Source organism: Aspergillus glaucus (genome assembly GCF_001890805.1).
Source record: "Aspergillus glaucus CBS 516.65 unplaced genomic scaffold ASPGLscaffold_10, whole genome shotgun sequence".
In the NCBI taxonomy this organism is placed as follows: Eukaryota; Fungi; Ascomycota; class Eurotiomycetes; order Eurotiales; family Aspergillaceae; genus Aspergillus; species Aspergillus glaucus.
In genome coordinates this window covers 145,637-163,069 of record NW_019170462.1, presented here as the reverse complement: position 1 = coordinate 163,069, position 17,433 = coordinate 145,637, and the positions used below count along the sequence as shown (strand labels likewise).

General features: G+C 50.7%; 7 protein-coding genes across 7 annotated transcripts; 2 read left to right on the top strand and 5 right to left on the bottom strand.

Moving 5' to 3' along the window:
* Window positions 1-74: 74 nt before the first annotated feature.
* Window positions 75-1,353, bottom strand: ASPGLDRAFT_46945 (uncharacterized protein). The gene has a single exon (XM_022546557.1). The coding sequence runs from the start codon at window positions 1,331-1,333 to the stop codon at window positions 221-223; it is 1,113 nt and encodes a 370-aa protein (XP_022400834.1). The 5' UTR covers window positions 1,334-1,353; the 3' UTR covers window positions 75-220.
* Window positions 1,354-1,586: 233 nt separating this feature from the next.
* ASPGLDRAFT_99609 (putative isochorismatase family hydrolase) lies at window positions 1,587-2,300 on the top strand (the record flags this gene model as incomplete). The annotated part of the gene is made up of 2 exons (XM_022550639.1): window positions 1,587-1,731; window positions 1,795-2,300. Coding segments are annotated over 2 exons (651 nt in total), but the record flags the coding sequence as incomplete, so codon positions are not given.
* A 112-nt stretch (window positions 2,301-2,412) lies between these two features.
* Window positions 2,413-3,807, bottom strand: ASPGLDRAFT_126634 (serum paraoxonase/arylesterase family protein; the record flags this gene model as incomplete). Its single annotated transcript, XM_022540655.1, has 2 exons — window positions 2,413-3,441; window positions 3,496-3,807. The coding sequence occupies 2 exons, from the start codon at window positions 3,805-3,807 to the stop codon at window positions 2,413-2,415; spliced, it is 1,341 nt and encodes a 446-aa protein (XP_022400832.1).
* A 461-nt stretch (window positions 3,808-4,268) lies between these two features.
* ASPGLDRAFT_46943 (ZZ type zinc finger domain protein) lies at window positions 4,269-7,508 on the bottom strand. The gene is made up of 4 exons (XM_022546556.1): window positions 7,048-7,508; window positions 5,964-6,843; window positions 5,692-5,903; window positions 4,269-5,638 (listed from the first exon to the last, which is right to left on the bottom strand). The coding sequence occupies exons 1-4, from the start codon at window positions 7,180-7,182 to the stop codon at window positions 4,346-4,348; spliced, it is 2,520 nt and encodes an 839-aa protein (XP_022400831.1). The 5' UTR covers window positions 7,183-7,508; the 3' UTR covers window positions 4,269-4,345.
* Window positions 7,509-8,243: 735 nt separating this feature from the next.
* On the bottom strand, window positions 8,244-10,705 carry ASPGLDRAFT_171104 (uncharacterized protein). The gene is made up of 2 exons (XM_022542730.1): window positions 9,701-10,705; window positions 8,244-9,638 (listed from the first exon to the last, which is right to left on the bottom strand). Exons 1-2 carry the CDS (start codon window positions 10,357-10,359, stop codon window positions 8,249-8,251), a joined length of 2,049 nt encoding a protein of 682 aa, XP_022400830.1. The 5' UTR covers window positions 10,360-10,705; the 3' UTR covers window positions 8,244-8,248.
* A 318-nt stretch (window positions 10,706-11,023) lies between these two features.
* Window positions 11,024-12,350, bottom strand: ASPGLDRAFT_46941 (putative RNA binding protein Rnp24). The gene has a single exon (XM_022546555.1). The coding sequence runs from the start codon at window positions 12,316-12,318 to the stop codon at window positions 11,218-11,220; it is 1,101 nt and encodes a 366-aa protein (XP_022400829.1). The 5' UTR covers window positions 12,319-12,350; the 3' UTR covers window positions 11,024-11,217.
* A 258-nt stretch (window positions 12,351-12,608) lies between these two features.
* Window positions 12,609-13,722, top strand: ASPGLDRAFT_66421 (uncharacterized protein; the record flags this gene model as incomplete). Its single annotated transcript, XM_022549017.1, has 3 exons — window positions 12,609-12,688; window positions 12,743-12,859; window positions 12,918-13,722. The coding sequence occupies 3 exons, from the start codon at window positions 12,609-12,611 to the stop codon at window positions 13,720-13,722; spliced, it is 1,002 nt and encodes a 333-aa protein (XP_022400828.1).
* Window positions 13,723-17,433: the final 3,711 nt, after the last annotated feature.

Sequence of the window (17,433 nt, the reverse complement as noted above, 5' to 3'; positions counted from 1 at the left end):
GGATATGGCAAGCATACTAATCCGCACGCCACAGTGCTCGTGACGGTGGATAACCAGGGGGAGAAAACGTCCAAGGCTTTTATATTTTGAATGTTTCATTGTTTCTATTGCGAGCTGGAGCGTATTGTATCAACTTTTACATATCATTCTATCATAGTAAATCTATAGATCTTATCTACAGCTTTTCCCAACCCTATATCAAACACCTATAAAAAGAGATCTATGCCCTCCTCTCCAACCACCCCTCCAACCACCTCCTCTGCTCCCTCTCCCCCTCCCATTCGTCACTCTCACCAACACCCTCCCCAGTCTCCCGCATAACCATCTCAACACCACCCCTCTCCTCAACCGCAATCCTAACCTCCACCCCCTCCATCGCACTAACCCCACCCCCACGCTTAACCAACCCATCATCAACAGCCAAGTACTCAGCAAACCGCCTCAGCCGCGCGCGGTATACCAGCGATACAAGCGCAGACGGACGGGTATGTGTCTTTACAAGACCGAAGACTGCACATGCGCGCAGCACTTCTTCTGGAGATGCGGACTCGATCCACTCCAGATTGACGTATTGCGCTAACAGGTCCAATTCCTTCCCTTGGTCTGGAGTATATGAGACGGAGCCTGTATATTGGACGTAATGCGCCACCAGGGCCGCGCGCTTCCTGGCTGCCTTTTGCGTGCGGTCTTTGGTGAGTTGTTTCGGCACGCGGCAGGTATACGGGACGACTGCGCTACCTAACGCGAGAACGATAACTGGGGTGAATTCCCCGCAGATAATCAACATAAGCGTAAACGGTATCATCCGTCGAACATCGTACGCGGCGCGTCGAATAAGTTGGAAATTCGAACGACTAAGCCCGGTCTTCTCGACTGCGTTTTTGAACGCAATCGTTTTCGATTTCGGGGGCGGTGAAATTGGGAGGTACACTGGCAGTCCCAATTCATTTCTTAATGGGAGAGAAGTGCGATAGTTGTGGTATACATTCTTCAATCCCGTCTTGTAGAAAGAGAGGTATGCCCGTCCCAGCGCGATATAGCGCTTTACTGTATCGACCGGCGCGGCATCGTCGGGTAGCGAGTCTGGTGTGTTGATGTCTGCCGGGCGCGTGCTTGGTGGCGGGTTGATATCGTCCGGGGAGGTTGTGGATGTAGAGGAGGTTGAGGGGACGGTTGCTGGGGAGTCGGGTTGTGCGGAGGAGGACGGGCGGGTGTGTGTTTTGGAGGACGGGGAGGAGTAGGTTCGTGTCGAGGGATTGAGGAGTTTCGATGCTGTTGGTATTATTGTTGGCGATGGGCGAATGGCCCGGTGTGCTCGAATTGAGTGTAGCATTGTGACAGGCGAGATTGTAACTGGGGTGGTGTCAGATTGCCCGAACGGGACATGAAGAGATGTCTGATCCCCAGGCATTCAGGTGTCCATAACGCCAGGCACTCAGGCAACAATCATATCATGAACAATAAAATTTGCGGAGTAAAAGTCCATCCTCCACTCTATACAAACTACGTCCACATACAAGTACTACAGGGGGGGGAGCAAGATGTTCGACTTCCTAAAACCCTCCTCCCGGAATACTCCACCTCCAGCCCTCTCCCCCTCCCTCCCAACAGCCCTCATTCTCCTCGACAACCAAGCCGCCTTCGCACACCCCTCCGGCCCGGCGTCTGCGCGCTCGAATCCCCTCTTCGAAGTTAACCTGACTTCTCTCCTCGCTGCGTTCCGGGTTGCCCGTGAGGCAGCCCTGTCGCCTTCGCAGTCGCCGTCGATACTGCCGCTCTCCTCGAAGGACAAAGACGAAAGTAATAGTAAAAATGATAATGAGAACAATCTCGAGGTTATACATATCTTCCATACCTCGGATAACCCAGCGAGTCCACTGCATCCGCAACATCCAATGAAGCTAATCCGACCTCTGGACTTTGCGCGACCGTTATCAAAGGATAAAGCCAATGGTGATGGCGGCGGAGGAACGGGGACTGGGGAAACGGTCGTTTGGAAATCGCTCAACTCCAAGCCTATTGGCCCTGAGTTAGAGGCATACCTCCGGCAACGTGGTTTCCGTCAGTTACTCTTCGCCGGACTGACGACTGATCACTGTGTCTCAACGACTGTGCGTGTCGCGGCGAATCTGGGGCTTGCGGAACCGGGGAGGATTATTGTCGTCGCGGATGCTACGGCGGCTTGGGCTAAGGGTGGTGTTGATGCGGATACTGTGCATAATGTCTCGATTGCCAGTTTGGAGGGAGAATTTGCGGAGATTATGGGTACGGAGGACGTTGTCAAGGCTCTGCGGAGAATGAAATGACTTTACGAATTGCAGTTTTGTTTACAAGATACCACATACCAGCGCATAATAATCATATCATTCTATCATACATCATGCTATCAATACGTTATGGAGTAGAATCCGACTACAAGTCAACCTTGACCGCAATCATGCTCTCCGAATAGAATCCCGTCACAAACAACCATGCCTTCTTAGCCTGTTCTGGCTGCGGTGCAATCGGCACCAGCACGGCTGTGGCGGCGGTCCGGATATGGGTGCCATCGTCTTCGAAGAGCAGACGGGTTTCGTACCTTCCGTTGTTGCTGCTCTTCTCGTCATCGTTTTGCTCATGCTCGCCCTCTCCTTCACTGTGCCTGGTGGCAGTCGTGTTGGGCCGCGTGTACCACACCATCACACCGTCCTTGGCAGTCGGATCACTGAGATGCGTGACCATATCAATGGGTCGCCTCAGTCCAGCGAGCACGAAGCCACTGGCGTCATCCATGTCCGAAGTCCGATACACATCAGTGAAGTGGCTGGGATTGTCGATGTCGCTGTCCAGCAAAATCTCTTCCTTCACCGAGATGGTATCTCCATCATGATCCCGAATCGGTTGGGCTAGATACAGCACCCCTCCCGAGGCGCTGGTGAGCAGCATATCATTCGCGGCCTTGCCATGGCCGAACCCGTTGTTATTGAAGAGTCCTGTCAGCGCAACCGACGCATCAATGGCCGCTTCGGCATCCACCGCGTGCAGCTCATCTAACCGCACATGAATGGTACTGGACCATTTAGCCAACGGGACGATTTCCTCGATAGCGCGTCGCACGCCATCCCGATACCCATGATCATTGGTAACAAAGAAAGAGTACGGACTCTCGGCATAGATGTCATTGGGTGTCTTGATCAACGGGTGGCGAATGGATCGAACATGCGTCGCGGTCGTGGTATCCAAAACATGATGGAAGAGCTCAATCTGCGAGCGAGCTTTGGGGCCGTCCCAATCCCATTCTCTGTCCGATCGGCCAGGACGGTATGCGGGGTGAGGTGCATGGTTCACGGCAAAGATGTACACGGCGTTGGGGCGCTCTGGATCCTCCAAAACGTCGATTCCATGCGTGATGAACGGACCGGAGAAGCCATCCTCAAACGTGAGTCGCGTCGACTTCATGGTCTACAACAGTTAGCGCCGTCGGGCATAAAATGAGTTCTGGAATACATGACATACCGTCGGATCAATAACATGAATTGAGCCCGTTGCAAGAGACGGCTTCTTAAACACCTTCATGGGCGGAAACCATTCAAAACGCGGAAGCACGGAATCCTCACAAGCTGTAAACAGCTTGTTGCTCGACGCATGGTAGTGCAGATCCTCGCATTGCATTGTATCCTCGATCTTGATCAGATTCTGGCCCTCGATGTACTGGTTGTTCTCAATGGGCTTCCTGAGAACTCCCAGCAAAGTTACCTGGCGATACAGCGGTCCTGCGAACATGGCGGCCAGGACAGCCAGGATAGTGATATTCAGGAAGCTCCCCATGGTGATGATGACCAATGGGGTCTTCTACTCCACGACTATATAAATTGAGACGTTGTGTGCACAAAAAGAGAGATGGGATGATTGTTTTGTGTGGGTTGGAGGTGAGAGGAAGGGAAGAGCGGAGAAAAGAGCAGGAGGGACCGAGGCATCGCTCTTTATTTTATTTTTATTTATTTATTTATTTTTTTTTTTTTTTGCAGCTCCAGCTCAGCTCAGCTCAGTTTCCCCACACTTAGTTAGATAGTCTCCGGGGATGTTAACCGACAGTGGGGAGCATCGGGATTTATTCAAGGATAGCAAAAATAGTACTAAAAGCCATAGCGAAAAAAAGCACTTCGTTGAGAAAAGTAGACTACTATTCCAAAACATACAAAACATCAAATAAAAGAGAAGTCCTTTTAATTGTCCATCGTCAAATTACACCGTAACCTTACCCATTGCAAATTCCCGTTAGATATTCCCGCTGTTGCTTAAGCCAGAAAAAAACAAAAAAACAAAAACACATGATAACCAAAAAAAGAAAAGTTACGAAACTTCATTACTGCGACTGCTTGGCTTCCAGGTATTCCTGGTCGCTGGCATCCAACACATCGTACTCCTCGTCAGTAAGGAAGCCATCTACTTCCTCATCGTCATTCATGCTCATGGTGTCGGTAACGGTGAGATAGTCCAGTTCGTTGGTTTGGTTCGACTCCGACGGGGCAGTTGATGGTGCAGCACGAGGAGCAGTCGTCTCCTCGTGGATACTGGGCGACTCCTTGTCCAAAGTAGGGAAGATCATCCGAGACTCTGCCTGCTCAGTCTCTTCAGTCGTGCACTCCTTCTCCTCGACCGTGGGCTCCTCGGACTGCTTTTCATTCTCCGGCAAGACTTCTTGAGGCTCCGGCTCCAGCTCAGAGGCGACGGCTTGAACCCGAATGTCACACCACAGGCGATGGCCAAACGGCGTACCGTTGGGCAGCTTCAGACGCCAGTACGACATGGCAGATCCTTCCCGGCTGGGGCTCCGGAGGAGCACCGTAAAGTCGGCAGTCTGCTCGGGTTCCAGCGGAGCAGTGAGCTTGTTGCTCTCCATGGCAGACGCGACTGATCGTAGGCTGGAGGGGTGCACCGTATCCACATTGAACATAGTGTCTCCACCAACAAAGCGCACATCAGTGCCCGCGGGCCATGCAAGAGGACCGGGGTTGTAGAGCTTCCACGTCTGTCGGAAGACCTTGTTGGGGGCCATGACCGTGCCGTCGGCAACAACATCATTAACAAAGAAAGCCTGGTAGCCAGAAGTGGCGTCGATTGTAGGAGTCGTGACCTGTTTCATTACGGGAGCTGGAACCTCTTTGGCAGCATCCGACTCTACCTTCTCAGGCTCCTTTGCGGGAGTAATCTCAGGTTGAGACGGGGCGCTGGCCTGCGTGGAGACAGACTTCTGAACGACACGGTCACCAAGCATGCTGCCCTGGCCGCTCAGGACGTCTTCATCAACAGTGCTAACACTCACATGGCGAACAGGTGTCTTGAACTTGAGCAGGGGATGAGTGTGGTTGTGCGTGTTGGTTGGTAGGGCTTCGCATTTAGCGCAGAAGTCCGTGTCATGGCACACAGTGCACTTGTAACGAGGCCCAGCGATGCAAGTGGAAACCTGATTTTTGCAAAGAGGGCCATCACAGAAAATGCCAGAATGCACTTCTACAGAAGGAAGGGGCTCAGACAGGGCGCCGTAGATCGGAGCGAATCGATGGCCGGGATGAATGAGAGGCGCATTCGGAACGCAATCCGAGCAGTAATCCCAATCAGGACAGCCCAAGCACTTGTGACGTACACCCGTGATTTGCTGTAGCATGTTAGTTCTGTGCTCAAGAACATACACTGTCTTTTTAGACTAACCTTATCGCAGCCATCGCATACCGCTGCATGATACTGGTTACGCCCAGGGTGACAGCGCGACATTACTGAGCTCCTCAAAGTGAACTGACGGTCCTGGACAAGAGAGAAACCATGTCCAGGGTGATGGCCGTGGGCATTTTCGAGAAGACAGTTGACGCAAAGATCATAGTCCTCGCAGTCAACGCAGGTGACCATCTTGGTCTCTTCGTATTCTGACAGATGTTAGAATCAACCAGCTACAACTAGAAGGATTCACAGGATCGAAGACATACCTTTGAGACAAGCATTGCAGATGCGCTCATCGCACTGCACAGGGGCGGGAGCTGGAGGAGGCGCGGGTGTAGCAACAGGTGCAATGGCAGGGGCAGAAGCATCTGGGACGGGCGATAGTGTCACCGAAGAAGACCGCTCAGCAATGGGCTCGGGAGCGACCACAGAAGCGACCTCAGAGGGCTTCACTTGCTCCATGGGCTTGCTGCTGTTCTGAGGAGCGATCTTCTCAGTGGTACTGTTGGTCACGGTACCCTCCTTAACACAACGCTTGATCAACCAATGATCTTCGGCTGGGCAGGAGATGCCCGAGGCGACACACTGCAAGCACAAGTCGTAGTCCCCGTCGTCACAGATGCCGCAGTGGTAATGCTCATTAGGAACGGTTTGACCACAGTTGTTGCAGTCGATGCAAAACGATCCTGCGGGAGATTGATGCGCAACAGCTGGGGAATCGTTGTTGTTCTCAAACTCCCGGTACTGTGGTTGCGGAGCAGCAACAGTGTCTGTAGTTGACAACTCCACCGGTAGGTTGCCAATGCTCTTAGCAGTGTCGTCGCCCGTCGGAGTAGCATCGGGGCTCTCTTCGCTCGGAACTTCCGGCAATGGATGACTCAGGACCGTGTCCAGGTAGTCATTCCTTGCTGGGCTCTCCTGCTCCGTAGAGCTATCAGAGCTCTCCTGTGACACGGGAGACGGCAGGGGATTGTTGTTAACCGTCGTGACACCGATTACCAACCTAAGCTTTGCCCTAGCGGCACGACTCAGCTGCTTGTAGACGGCTGCATTCTCACTGTCAAGCTGGACAAAGGATGCTGCGCTATCGGAGTATCGCTCGATAATGACATCGGCGTCCGATGGGACATTGAGGAGTTGAAGGAGCTGTTACAGATCCACCATCAGAATTTACTATTTCAAAGAACGTATTGTGTTGTGGTCGGGATCCCGGGGGGGTGTGGTCATGATGATCACGGGAGATAGTGTATGACGACGGGGTTCCAGATTCGGAAAGATATGGAAAACGCCCGTAATCAAGCTTTCCCCGGTCGGAGCTCTGTTGTGGAGGGGAAATGAAAGAGATTTTACCTTCTGGGGAAAGATCTCAGCCTTCATGTCCTTGAACGGCATCTTCAAACGGCGGGTAGTGCCATCGTAGTGCACCTTGACCGTGATTAAGGTATCATGGCCAACCGAGGCTGCTGATGGGGCAGGAGCAGGCATGGTCGCGACCGTAGTAATGATAATCAATCAATTGTAGGGATGTTGAAGGGTCACTAGTCACTATCATCACACTAACTGCTCGTAATATCGCCGAACTGGCGGTAGCAGCAGTAGATAGATCTACTTAGCTGAGTGACGTAGCCGGCGATAACGAGATGCGAAGGGAGATATATGCCCAAAAGGGAGATAATAGAAAGGTGTTGCGGATGGAAAGGAGGGAGATGGACGATGAAGAAAGAAGAAAGAAAAGGATGGAGAGATGGGGAGAGAAAGAAAGAAAGAGAGCAAACAGAAGATGGTTAAGAGGCAGCCCTGGAGAGGAGGTCAGCTGCTCTTCTGGCCCCCGGAGCTGCATCCGGGGGCGGTGAAGGCCATACATGCCGTCATTCATTCCTAACAGCTGAAAGACCATCAGAGAACGGAAAGTGATGTGGCTGTTTTCTACATATTTAGTACTCTGTACATACACGCTACATGAGTCTAGTTCCACTCAACAATCTTTCCATTTTTTCCTAATTTTCCATGGGTTTCCATCTAGACCAAACCCCCTGCAACTCGGTCTATATATGTCAACACTGTGCGAGGGCCCGACAGATGTACCACAAGAGTACGTACAACAACAACCCAACAAGCCAACAACACAAAACAACAAATACGACCAAGGAAATTATGCAACGTGTTCGATTGTTCCAAAAAAAAAAAAAAAAAAAAATTTGCAGATACGACAACACGTTCGCTCAGAGACGGGTGTACACAAAAGATAATCATCAGACTTGAAATCAAAGCATTCCTATTCCCAGAACACAGACAATAGAAAGAAGACAAAAGTGCTTGAAAACGCTAGAAAAGTCAAGAAGAAAAAAATGCATCGGGTCCTAATCTAACAAGGATAGCATGAAACTGACCGTTAGAGGCAGAGGTAACACCAACAGAAAAATAAACATATAAAAAGTCATGGTTTTTGTTGATCAGGAGGAAAAGATAGGCAGCAAGTAAACAAATGGTAAAGAAAAAAAAAAAAAAAAAAAAAGGGAAATAAAACAAAGAATATGATCAGTTCCCTTCGTCACTGCGAAGGGTAGTAAACCGGCGGTTGAGGGTAATAATAGCCAGTGCCCGGGGGTGTCATCATGCCACCCATCCCCACGACTCCTCCGGGTCCAGGAGGTGCAGGCACAGCGTATGGGTTCGGGTTCGGGTTGGGGTACATCTGTGGCGTGTCGTAATAATATACCATGCCATCGGCTTCGTGGGCAACGGTTTGTGTTTGCGACGACGGCTGCTCGGTCGTCGACGTGGGTGGAGCGGGCATCATATACGGCACCTGTTGACCAGGCGGCGGGTAAGGTGCGGCTGACACTCCAGGTCCCATGGCAGTGCTGTACGGTGGGTATTCGGCCCCTGGGACGGGATAGTATACGCCTTGCGGACCATAACCTGGAGGGTAGAATGGCTGCGGTTGGGAGTAGTCGTATGGCTGGAACGGTTGGGCATGAATGGCCCGTTCGGGAATATGCGAGAAAGGTGTCTGAGTGGGTGGAGGAGCATCAGGCGGATACGCAGCACCATTGACAGGCATTGGAACCTGATGGTGGAACGGCTGTTCCTGCTGCGGTTGTGGAGGATTGAAGGTATAGGTCTCGGGAGTTTCAATGTCGGCTACGGAGACGGTCTTTTGAGGACGAGGTTGATGCATGGGAATAGGGTCCGAATGACTCTCGCGGTAGATGTGATGTTGAGGCTGTGGGGGAGGCATAGAAGGCGGAACAGTGGGAGGAATGGCACTAGGGCCAGAGGTAGCGGGAGGAAAGCCTCCTGGGGGACGGGGTGGTGGTAGACGGACAACAGGTTTGCCGTTATCTGTAGTGATCATAGTCGCTCTCGATAGTACCGAGGCGGCTGGCGAGTGGTATCCCTCGGGTGCCCTCCCCAATGAAGACCTCCGGCTCAAAGCAACACTCGGGCTGTAGGCTGAGTTGGCGTAGATACTCGAACGCCGTCCACCAAAGAAACCGCCCCGACCTCTACCGCGGAAGGCTTGTTGGTTGGGCCGCAACGCTCGTGGGATGAAGATGAAAGACCTTTCAGTTGATGGGAAGATATATCGGGGATTTTGACCAGGAAGAGATATCCGGACAGGCTTGTCTCGCCTGAGCGGTGGGCGATGTTGGGGCAGACGTGTGTGCTGCTTCTTTGGAACGGGACGAGCTTGGGTTGGTCGGGCCATCCCAGGAAGGAACACCACAACAGGCACATTCCCAATCAGGACAGTGCTAGAGAACGACCTGTTCGGAGGCGAGGATCGAGGGGCAGTAGGAACGGGGTAGTTGGCAGGACTAGAGGTTGCGTTTGGTGCAGTAGAGGCAGGCTTGGAGGCAGGCGGATCGTCTCCCGCAACTGTATCGTGAAGATCATGCGTCCAAGGCCCTTCACTGGCATCTGATTTGGGTTGGCTTCTATATGGAGTTAGTGGATACGTCCATAACCGTTTGCAATCCTGATGGTTGGTAACTCATACCTTTGTACGTTGCCGTCTACAATGAGACCGTACGGCCTCGACTTGGGCTTGTTGGGTGGCCTGCTGCCGTTCGTCCCCGGCCCCGTAGACCGCTTATCGTGGAGGAAGAAGCTACCCCGCGTGGGCACAAAGGCCGGGTTCTTGTCACGTTCCTTGACATACCGCTCGTTCTCACGACGTTTCTTCTCTGCAAAGGTCTCCCGCCTGGGCTCAGTTGGTGGCCCAGATGATGTCCCACCCTCCTGCTGACCTGGCTGCTCCTCCTTCATATTATCGAAATGGACCTCTGCAACCTGGCTAGAGTCTCCGGAAAGCTGTAGCCCGTTCAACATCGCCTCTGTGTCCGATACCGCCGGGTTATTCCCTTGCTTCCCCGGAGATGTGACATTTCGACGACCTGAGCGCTGACCCGATTTTGTGCCTGAACCGTTGACTTGAATACCGTTGACTTGGTCTCCCTGCGGAGTGGCCGTAGATGTCTCATCATCATCGCTCCCATCACTAGTCTCAGCGTCGGCATCATCGTCCTGGTGGCTCACGTCCGATCCTTCGCTCAGCGAGTCATCATCTAATCCACCATCCACGGAGCCTTCCTCTTCGCCTTCGTCGTCCCTTCTCCGTCGCCGGATGGCGCCGATGTTGCGTCGATGATGAGCCATTTGGAGGGGTCGATTGGTTGGAAAAGATTACAGGAGTATTTTCGTTCGTAGGATTACTTAGGGCGATAAAGAGGGATTATTTTCGATATTCTGACAAACTCCGTGAGATAGGTGTACCGATCGAGGGAGAGATGGCGACGAGGGACTAGGTTAAGGTAAGGCGGAGAGACTGAACTTTGGACGAAACACGAGATCAAAAAAGCGAACGAGAGAGAGAAAGCGGGAAAACCAAAAAAGAGTAAGCAAGTAGGAAGAAGAAGGAGGAGGAGGAGGAGAAGAAGAAAAAAAAGCAATCGAGATTAGGAAGAATAAGAAGAGGAAGAGAGAGGAGAGGTAAGAGAGAGGATGGATTTGTGATGGTTTTCACAGCCATGACATCGAGGGAAGATGTCAAGCTGCCCGATCCAGTTTAGCGCCCTGATCTAGACTGTCTTTTAATAGACGCCAGACTCTCCATAGCCTTATACTTCTACTTATAATACTTCTTAAGAAAGAGAAGGGTTATTGTTAAATAATTATAGTATCTCGGAACCAATTCCCTTCCTGCAATAAATACAATCTACTACGCACAATAGAGTCAACATGGCGCCGGTGTCAACGGGGATCGGCGTAACGAACCCAAGCTACGTATGCTGATGACTAACCAGCTCTACGAGTATGGACAGATTGAATGCAATAATAGCGAATAACTCCATGAGAACACCCTACTCGTATATACACAAATAACTTTTCTTTTGGGTATCTGTAAGATGGCCATTAGTCGTCGACAACAGCCTCTCAGTTCAACGGCCATACAGCAGTCTAAAGCGTAATATGCCGATTATATGCAGAAATCCTTGCAGCATTCGAGTCGAATGGCTAATCAAAAGTAACCTTTTTACCCTGGCCCTCGACAATGGCACCGCTGAGCTTCTGGACAGTTCCCTCGTCGTATCTAGAGTACTCTGGCTTTCTGACCTTCTTCGGCCGCGCGGGTGCTGACTGACCACCGGTCGTATCCTCCTCAACCGCTTCCGACTGGTCTCCCCCGGCCTTGCCTTCTCCCTCCTTTCCGAAGCGTTTCTTATACCGTGTCGTCGGATCTTCAGCAAACTCCATCCTCATCCTTCTACCCATAAGCTGGTTAACCCATACCCTTCGCTGCTTGGGTTTCTTGGATTTGGACCGGTTTCGATTCTCGGCACCGGAGTCAGAGTCGGAGTCAGACTCTTCCTCCTCCTCTTCGTTGACCATGACATATCCCTTCACCGCTGCTTCAGCAGCTGCAATGTCCTCAAACTCCACCCAAGCATAACCCTTGCATTTCCCGGTGTCCTGAAACGTGGCCATGTGTAGATGGGCCAGCGTTCCGCATTGCCCAAAGTGTTCCTCCAGAGTCTCCTTGGTCACGTCAAATCCGAGATTGCCGACGAAAATACGTCGCGATGGAGTCTGACCACTGGCTGCAGCCGTCTTCGATCCCTGTCCATCGTCTTGCGGCTTGTCCGGTCTGCCCTCGAAACTCTTCGCATTCTTGATTAACACGCGGCGGCCCATAAGCATCTGTTCGTTGAGGCCCATTGCTTCCTTCAGCGCATTGGGGTGGGCGAAGTCGACGTAGGCGAAACCTTTGTTCTGTGCTTTGTTGAACCTGTCCGCACCCTTGGGCATGTGAATGCGGGTGACCGTGGTGTCTGCGAAAGAACAATTGCTCGTGAAGAACTTGCGCAGGTCATCTTTGCTGATCGAGAAAGCCAAATTTCCAATCCAAACTCCATAGTCGGATCGTGTCTTCGCGGCATTCTCTGCCTGTTCTTTCTTCTGCTGTTCTTCAATGGCCTGTGCCGTAAGGTCGATTCCCTGCTTTTTGGCTTTGCGCAGGGCTTTCTTCGAGGGAGGTTCCGGAGCGGAAACGTCAATCGCGAGCTCGTCTCCGGAGAGCTTTCGCTTTTTCTCATTTCCTTCTCCAATGCTGGCCATTTTGAATTGTGATCGTAATAAATATATGGAAGATTAGTAGAGAATTGTAGAGGGAATTGTCTCGACCGTCGGCCGGCGATGAAACTTTTTACGGCGGGCATAAACGGCCCACTGCGCAGTTCGGTTCCAGACTTGGCAAATGAACTCCGATCGACAATCATTCATCCATTCCCTTCGCTGCTCTCCTTGACCATCACCACCGTCAAAGAAGAAGGAATTCGTTTTCTGTCTACTCTTGCACATTTACATACGGCCAGAATTCTACGATATTACCTCGAGGATCCATCGCCATGTCCGGGACACACGAGTCGCAAGCTGTACCGGGGAGCTTAGCGGAAGCCCCTGCGAAGCAGTCCTACCGGTCTTTCAAGTACGGCTCCCAGCACCTGTCATTCCAATAGGAGACACTAACGGGTGGTTTTAGGAAGAAGTACGCCAAGCTCAGGATCAAATTCGAACTCGGTATCAAAGAAAGCGAGGAACTCGTCCGTGAGGAAATGCGCATCGAAGAGCTTTCCAAGCGAATCCAGGCACAGAACGAGTAAGCAGTTTTACCAGCAACAGAGTATATATGCAAGCAATGACTAATTTGGCGGTAGTCAACTTCTAGAAGTTCTGTTGGAATTCAACGACAATCTCCACCTTTCACCTAGCCTGCGGTTCGGTCTGGATGCGCCCGATGACACCCCGTCTCTACCCACACCCGAGAGAGAGTTCCCTGCGTTCGATGATCCGGAATCAGCGACAGTGGCGTTGCGGAGCGCGAAAGCGGACCTGGAGGCTGGTAGGATCATGCCAGACGATTATCGCGATTTGGAAGATGCCGTGAAACGAGGACGCGCGTTTGCCCCGGAGAAGCAATACACTTCCTTGCTGAAGGTGCCACACACTGCGTCGCAGGCAGAGGAACAATATATTGCTGAGAATGGGAACACCTCGGAATCTCTGGGATATTTCAACCCAAACTACGAGAATGAGTATTACCTGGGAATTGACGCAAGGCTAGGCGATGGATCGGCCGCTCTACAGCTCGAACGCATCCCCAAGAAACCAGCACCGTCGGATCGAGATAGTGAGGTTGCCGTGCGCAACCCGGTCTCTGTCTACAGCTGGCTGCGACGGGAACAGCCCAGTATCTTCCGAGATGATGATAATGTGTCGGAGAAGTCTGCCTTACGGCCATCGAACCAGCGGTCTAAGAAGGCCCAGCAGGCCCGCAAGGAAGAGGACGATGAGGACAGCGCATCTATTGACACCGTTCCTGCCAGCACTTCTAAGAATAAGCGCAAGCGTGATGATGACACCGGTTACCGGCCAAAGGGCGGTAGTAGCCGTTCGCGCAAAAAGAAGGACGACGGTGGTGCTAGTTCCCGGCGTGCTTCGAAAAGAGCATCTGGTGCTTGATAAACCAGATCTCTCGTTGCTTTCTTTTGGCTGCTTGCGTGTATTGTGTATTACTACTTTATTTTCTTTGTTTTGACCTTCATTTAATCCTACATGATGCATTCATAATGATAACAATTCTGCATAACTCTTGATGGACCACTACATGCTCGATAGATACTAGAAGATCACCTAGATCACCTCTACTCTTCCAAACCCCATCTCACTCACAGGTCTATATGTATAACCATGGCCTTGACTTCCGAGGCCATTCTCATTCATCCACGCAGGCAACTGTTCTGGAGGCGAACATTTGGTCCAACGTGGCGATGTACTCGTGTAGCTGTACATATAGACATGCTACGTTGTAAAGCGCAATTGCCACGGTTATGTCGGGGCTTTCCCTGTCAATCAGTCTGATGAATTGGCGCACGGATGTGTTCGGATCGGTATTCGTGCTTGCGGCCAAACTACTTTCGGAAGGCAGCATATGATTTGTATGTCGACGACAGGTTTCTTTCTTTAGCCATGCTATGTATATCAGACTCTGGGAATGATGCTAGCATACTCTCTCCCTGAGATGGGAAATCGATTCGTTGCATATCCAGATACTCTTCTGTTCACATCGAGTCTGACTGGTCAAGAGTGATTCTGCTGTGCACCGCATCAATGACATGTTACTGTATTCAGTTTGCCTCGAATGAAACAAGCGGAATTCTTCCGGTTCCCACTGCTAGATCTGACATATCATAGAGTATCAGGCCTCTGTCGTTGTTCGCATCCCTGAGGGATGGTCGAGCGTTATCGAAGCCGTGTTTCATGGCCTGCATATTGAGGGTGAGACGAGACGATGCTTCGTTGCGAAGGCTGTCAACTGCCTGAGTGACAGTAAACAATCCACAGCGAGCATGCGCCGGGTCTTCTGGAAATGTAGGCTCACAAGCCACGGTAAAACAATACTCTTGCATGTAGGAGGACTCCGTGGGTTATGGGTGAGTGCTCGTCCACATTTTGATGGACGGCCATCGTTAAAGATGGAGACCATAACTCCACCAAATGTAGTTATAAGAGATAGTTAAAGAGGCTTCTTCGTCAGTTTTTGTTTGCAGAATTGTTGCAATCACTAAGTCTGATGCAAAGATCGCAAATTTGGCCAGACTCGGCCATGAAAAATGCTCATGGTCCGTCAAGCTGACCCTGGCGTATGTTTCAAAGCCCCGATACCATCAGAGGGTGTATGTGTATAAGGTTATAACTCAAATTGACGAAAAAGCATGTAAGGATGCCTGTCGTCTCCGCTAATAGTTATTGGCAGTTGGCATGTGATTAGGATAAGGGTGTTCTGACGGGATGACTGAGTCCAGGGCATTTTTTATTTCGCCCTCAGTTCAGAGGGCCCCTTCGTCATTGGTTGCAATTATATTCCGGGGCGTTCTAGTAATATTTCGTTGGAACCTTGAACCCCTATCACAGGCTTGGGTGTGTATGTGGTGTTTAGCATTTCACCAACATATTGCTCAAAACTTCTTCGAACATCGCTGCATCGGTAACTCCCAACTTTAATATGGAAGCGCAAAAGGCCGTTACTCAGCCGATCTGTAAGCTATCGAGAGGAAATGGCTGGAACGATGTCAAATTTGGAGGCGCGTAAAAGCTTCACTGTCTGGTCGCTAATACTGCCATCGTCATGGAATCTGCCTTTGCCTTTTCGCAAATGGATGTGATATGTGCCACAGGTTGATGATTCTATCAATTTTGAAGTTGAAGTTGATTCCAGTTGAGCAGCAAAGGCTCTTGAAGATGCCGGTTAGGATCTGCGCGATTTGCCAGATAGCCCGACAGATATTTCGAAGCTGTCAATTTGTCGATAATGCTCTGAGATGTGTGTAATCCTTTGACTTTGGGAGCACCGTGGCAAACATGGCAATCAGGGAGGTAAATGACTCAATAGCCCTAATAGGAATAATAGCAACCCAGCATTTGAACATACCGGCGCAACGGCCAACTTGGTACACTGTCAAGGGGATGTGCCGGGGCCCACTTCTTTGCGATAGTCACTGGCTCATAATACACTGCCCCCGGTCCATTCATCTCTGGTTGAGATCGCATCCGAGCTGCAATACAGGCTCATTATCCTCTGTCTCCCTTGCCTCCTCCGGGGACGTCCTATTTGTCCAGGCTTGACTGGTAGTCTTCCATGTAGGGCTGACGGTATGTTAATACATGAACTGCGGCGTATATGATGCCACCAATCACAGTGGCACGTCTTGCCTGGAAGGTCCATTGTGCATTCGTCCCCAATGTACCCAATGCTTCATTTTGTATCTCGGATAAGAAGCCTCGATGGTTGTTGTCTCCAATAGCTTGCACAATGGTATGTCGATATTTCCTTTGAGCTCCGTGGAAGTCGGCCACTGCCGCTATGTGCATGAAACATGTTGACAATGTTTTGTTGGATGGAATTTGTCAAGAACCTTGGTCTCTTCAAGGCTTCCTTCTCAGTGACGTTGCTTTCTTAACAAACGCCGACGAGCAGGGGCCATGGCTGAGCCGTGGATGTGTAGACTGTCAAGATACCCGTTGCTATTCTATATAGCATCTATTCCAATTCAACGCGGATGAAGAATCAGCAAAGTAGTATAAACAGACGGACAGAAACATCGAACTTACCATCACCCAGCAAAAACTAGCTGTGTGGTATAGAGATGATGAAGGCCATGTGTACTCTCTTTTAGCAGTCTTCCAGCTTGTTGACCTGTGTGGCTTTTTTTTTTTTTTTTTTTTTTTTTTTTCGCGATTCTCGTTCGTGGGAGTAACTAAAAATCGGTTAGCTTAGGGCCATGTGGTTAACGCGGGCATATTAACTATCAGTTATAGACTGCATGGTGCGGCGCGATGATGCTGAAAGAAACCATTCTTCATGTTTGCTGCAAAGTGCTGTACCTCCCAGATGTCCCAAAAGCACTCAACATTGTCTTGTTTGGGCAGAGGATACATCTTCGATATATATCTCGCTGGTAACCCCGAAAGCCGGGCACGCGGAAATGCGCCATTGGGAAGCCTGGTCACCATGTACAGTAGTTCGGTTGTAATAGAAGGAACACACGGAAACGTCAATCCGCATGTTATCGGCGAAGGATGATTTGGTGCGAGCAACTGAGCGCTATTGGAAGAATCCCTTCGATATTCTATATAAATTCAACATCGTATGACTGGCTCACATCTGGTGCTCAGTATATGGAACTGTAGACCAAGGTTCATCTCTTAAATGATGAAAGCGGTAAAGGGCCGTCAGGCGTGCAATCAATATTGAGCCAACCTTAAATCGCCAATCGACATGGATAAACAGCTTTTGCTGAAGGGCGTAGGTAGACCCACTCCATTCTGCACATATCAGTTAGAGGTGTAGCAAAACCAAGACAGTGGCCCTTATCAATCACATACTGAGAGTTATTGACGTTTGATAGGTGACGCGACGTGCAGCGTACATTTTCAGGGAGGAAATTGGAATACATGCTCAGCATGCACACACCGACAAGACCAAGCGACACATGGCTTCGGAGCGGACTCCACGAAGCTGGTTGGCGAATGATTGTTGTAGCGGATATATAGACATGACATATATATTTATACCAGCAGTTCAGTTGGTGGCAGGTTGAAGCAGGAAATGAAGACCTAAGCCGGTCTATGGAGAGCCTGGCTCGAGACTTCAATGTATGACAGTCCTAACCA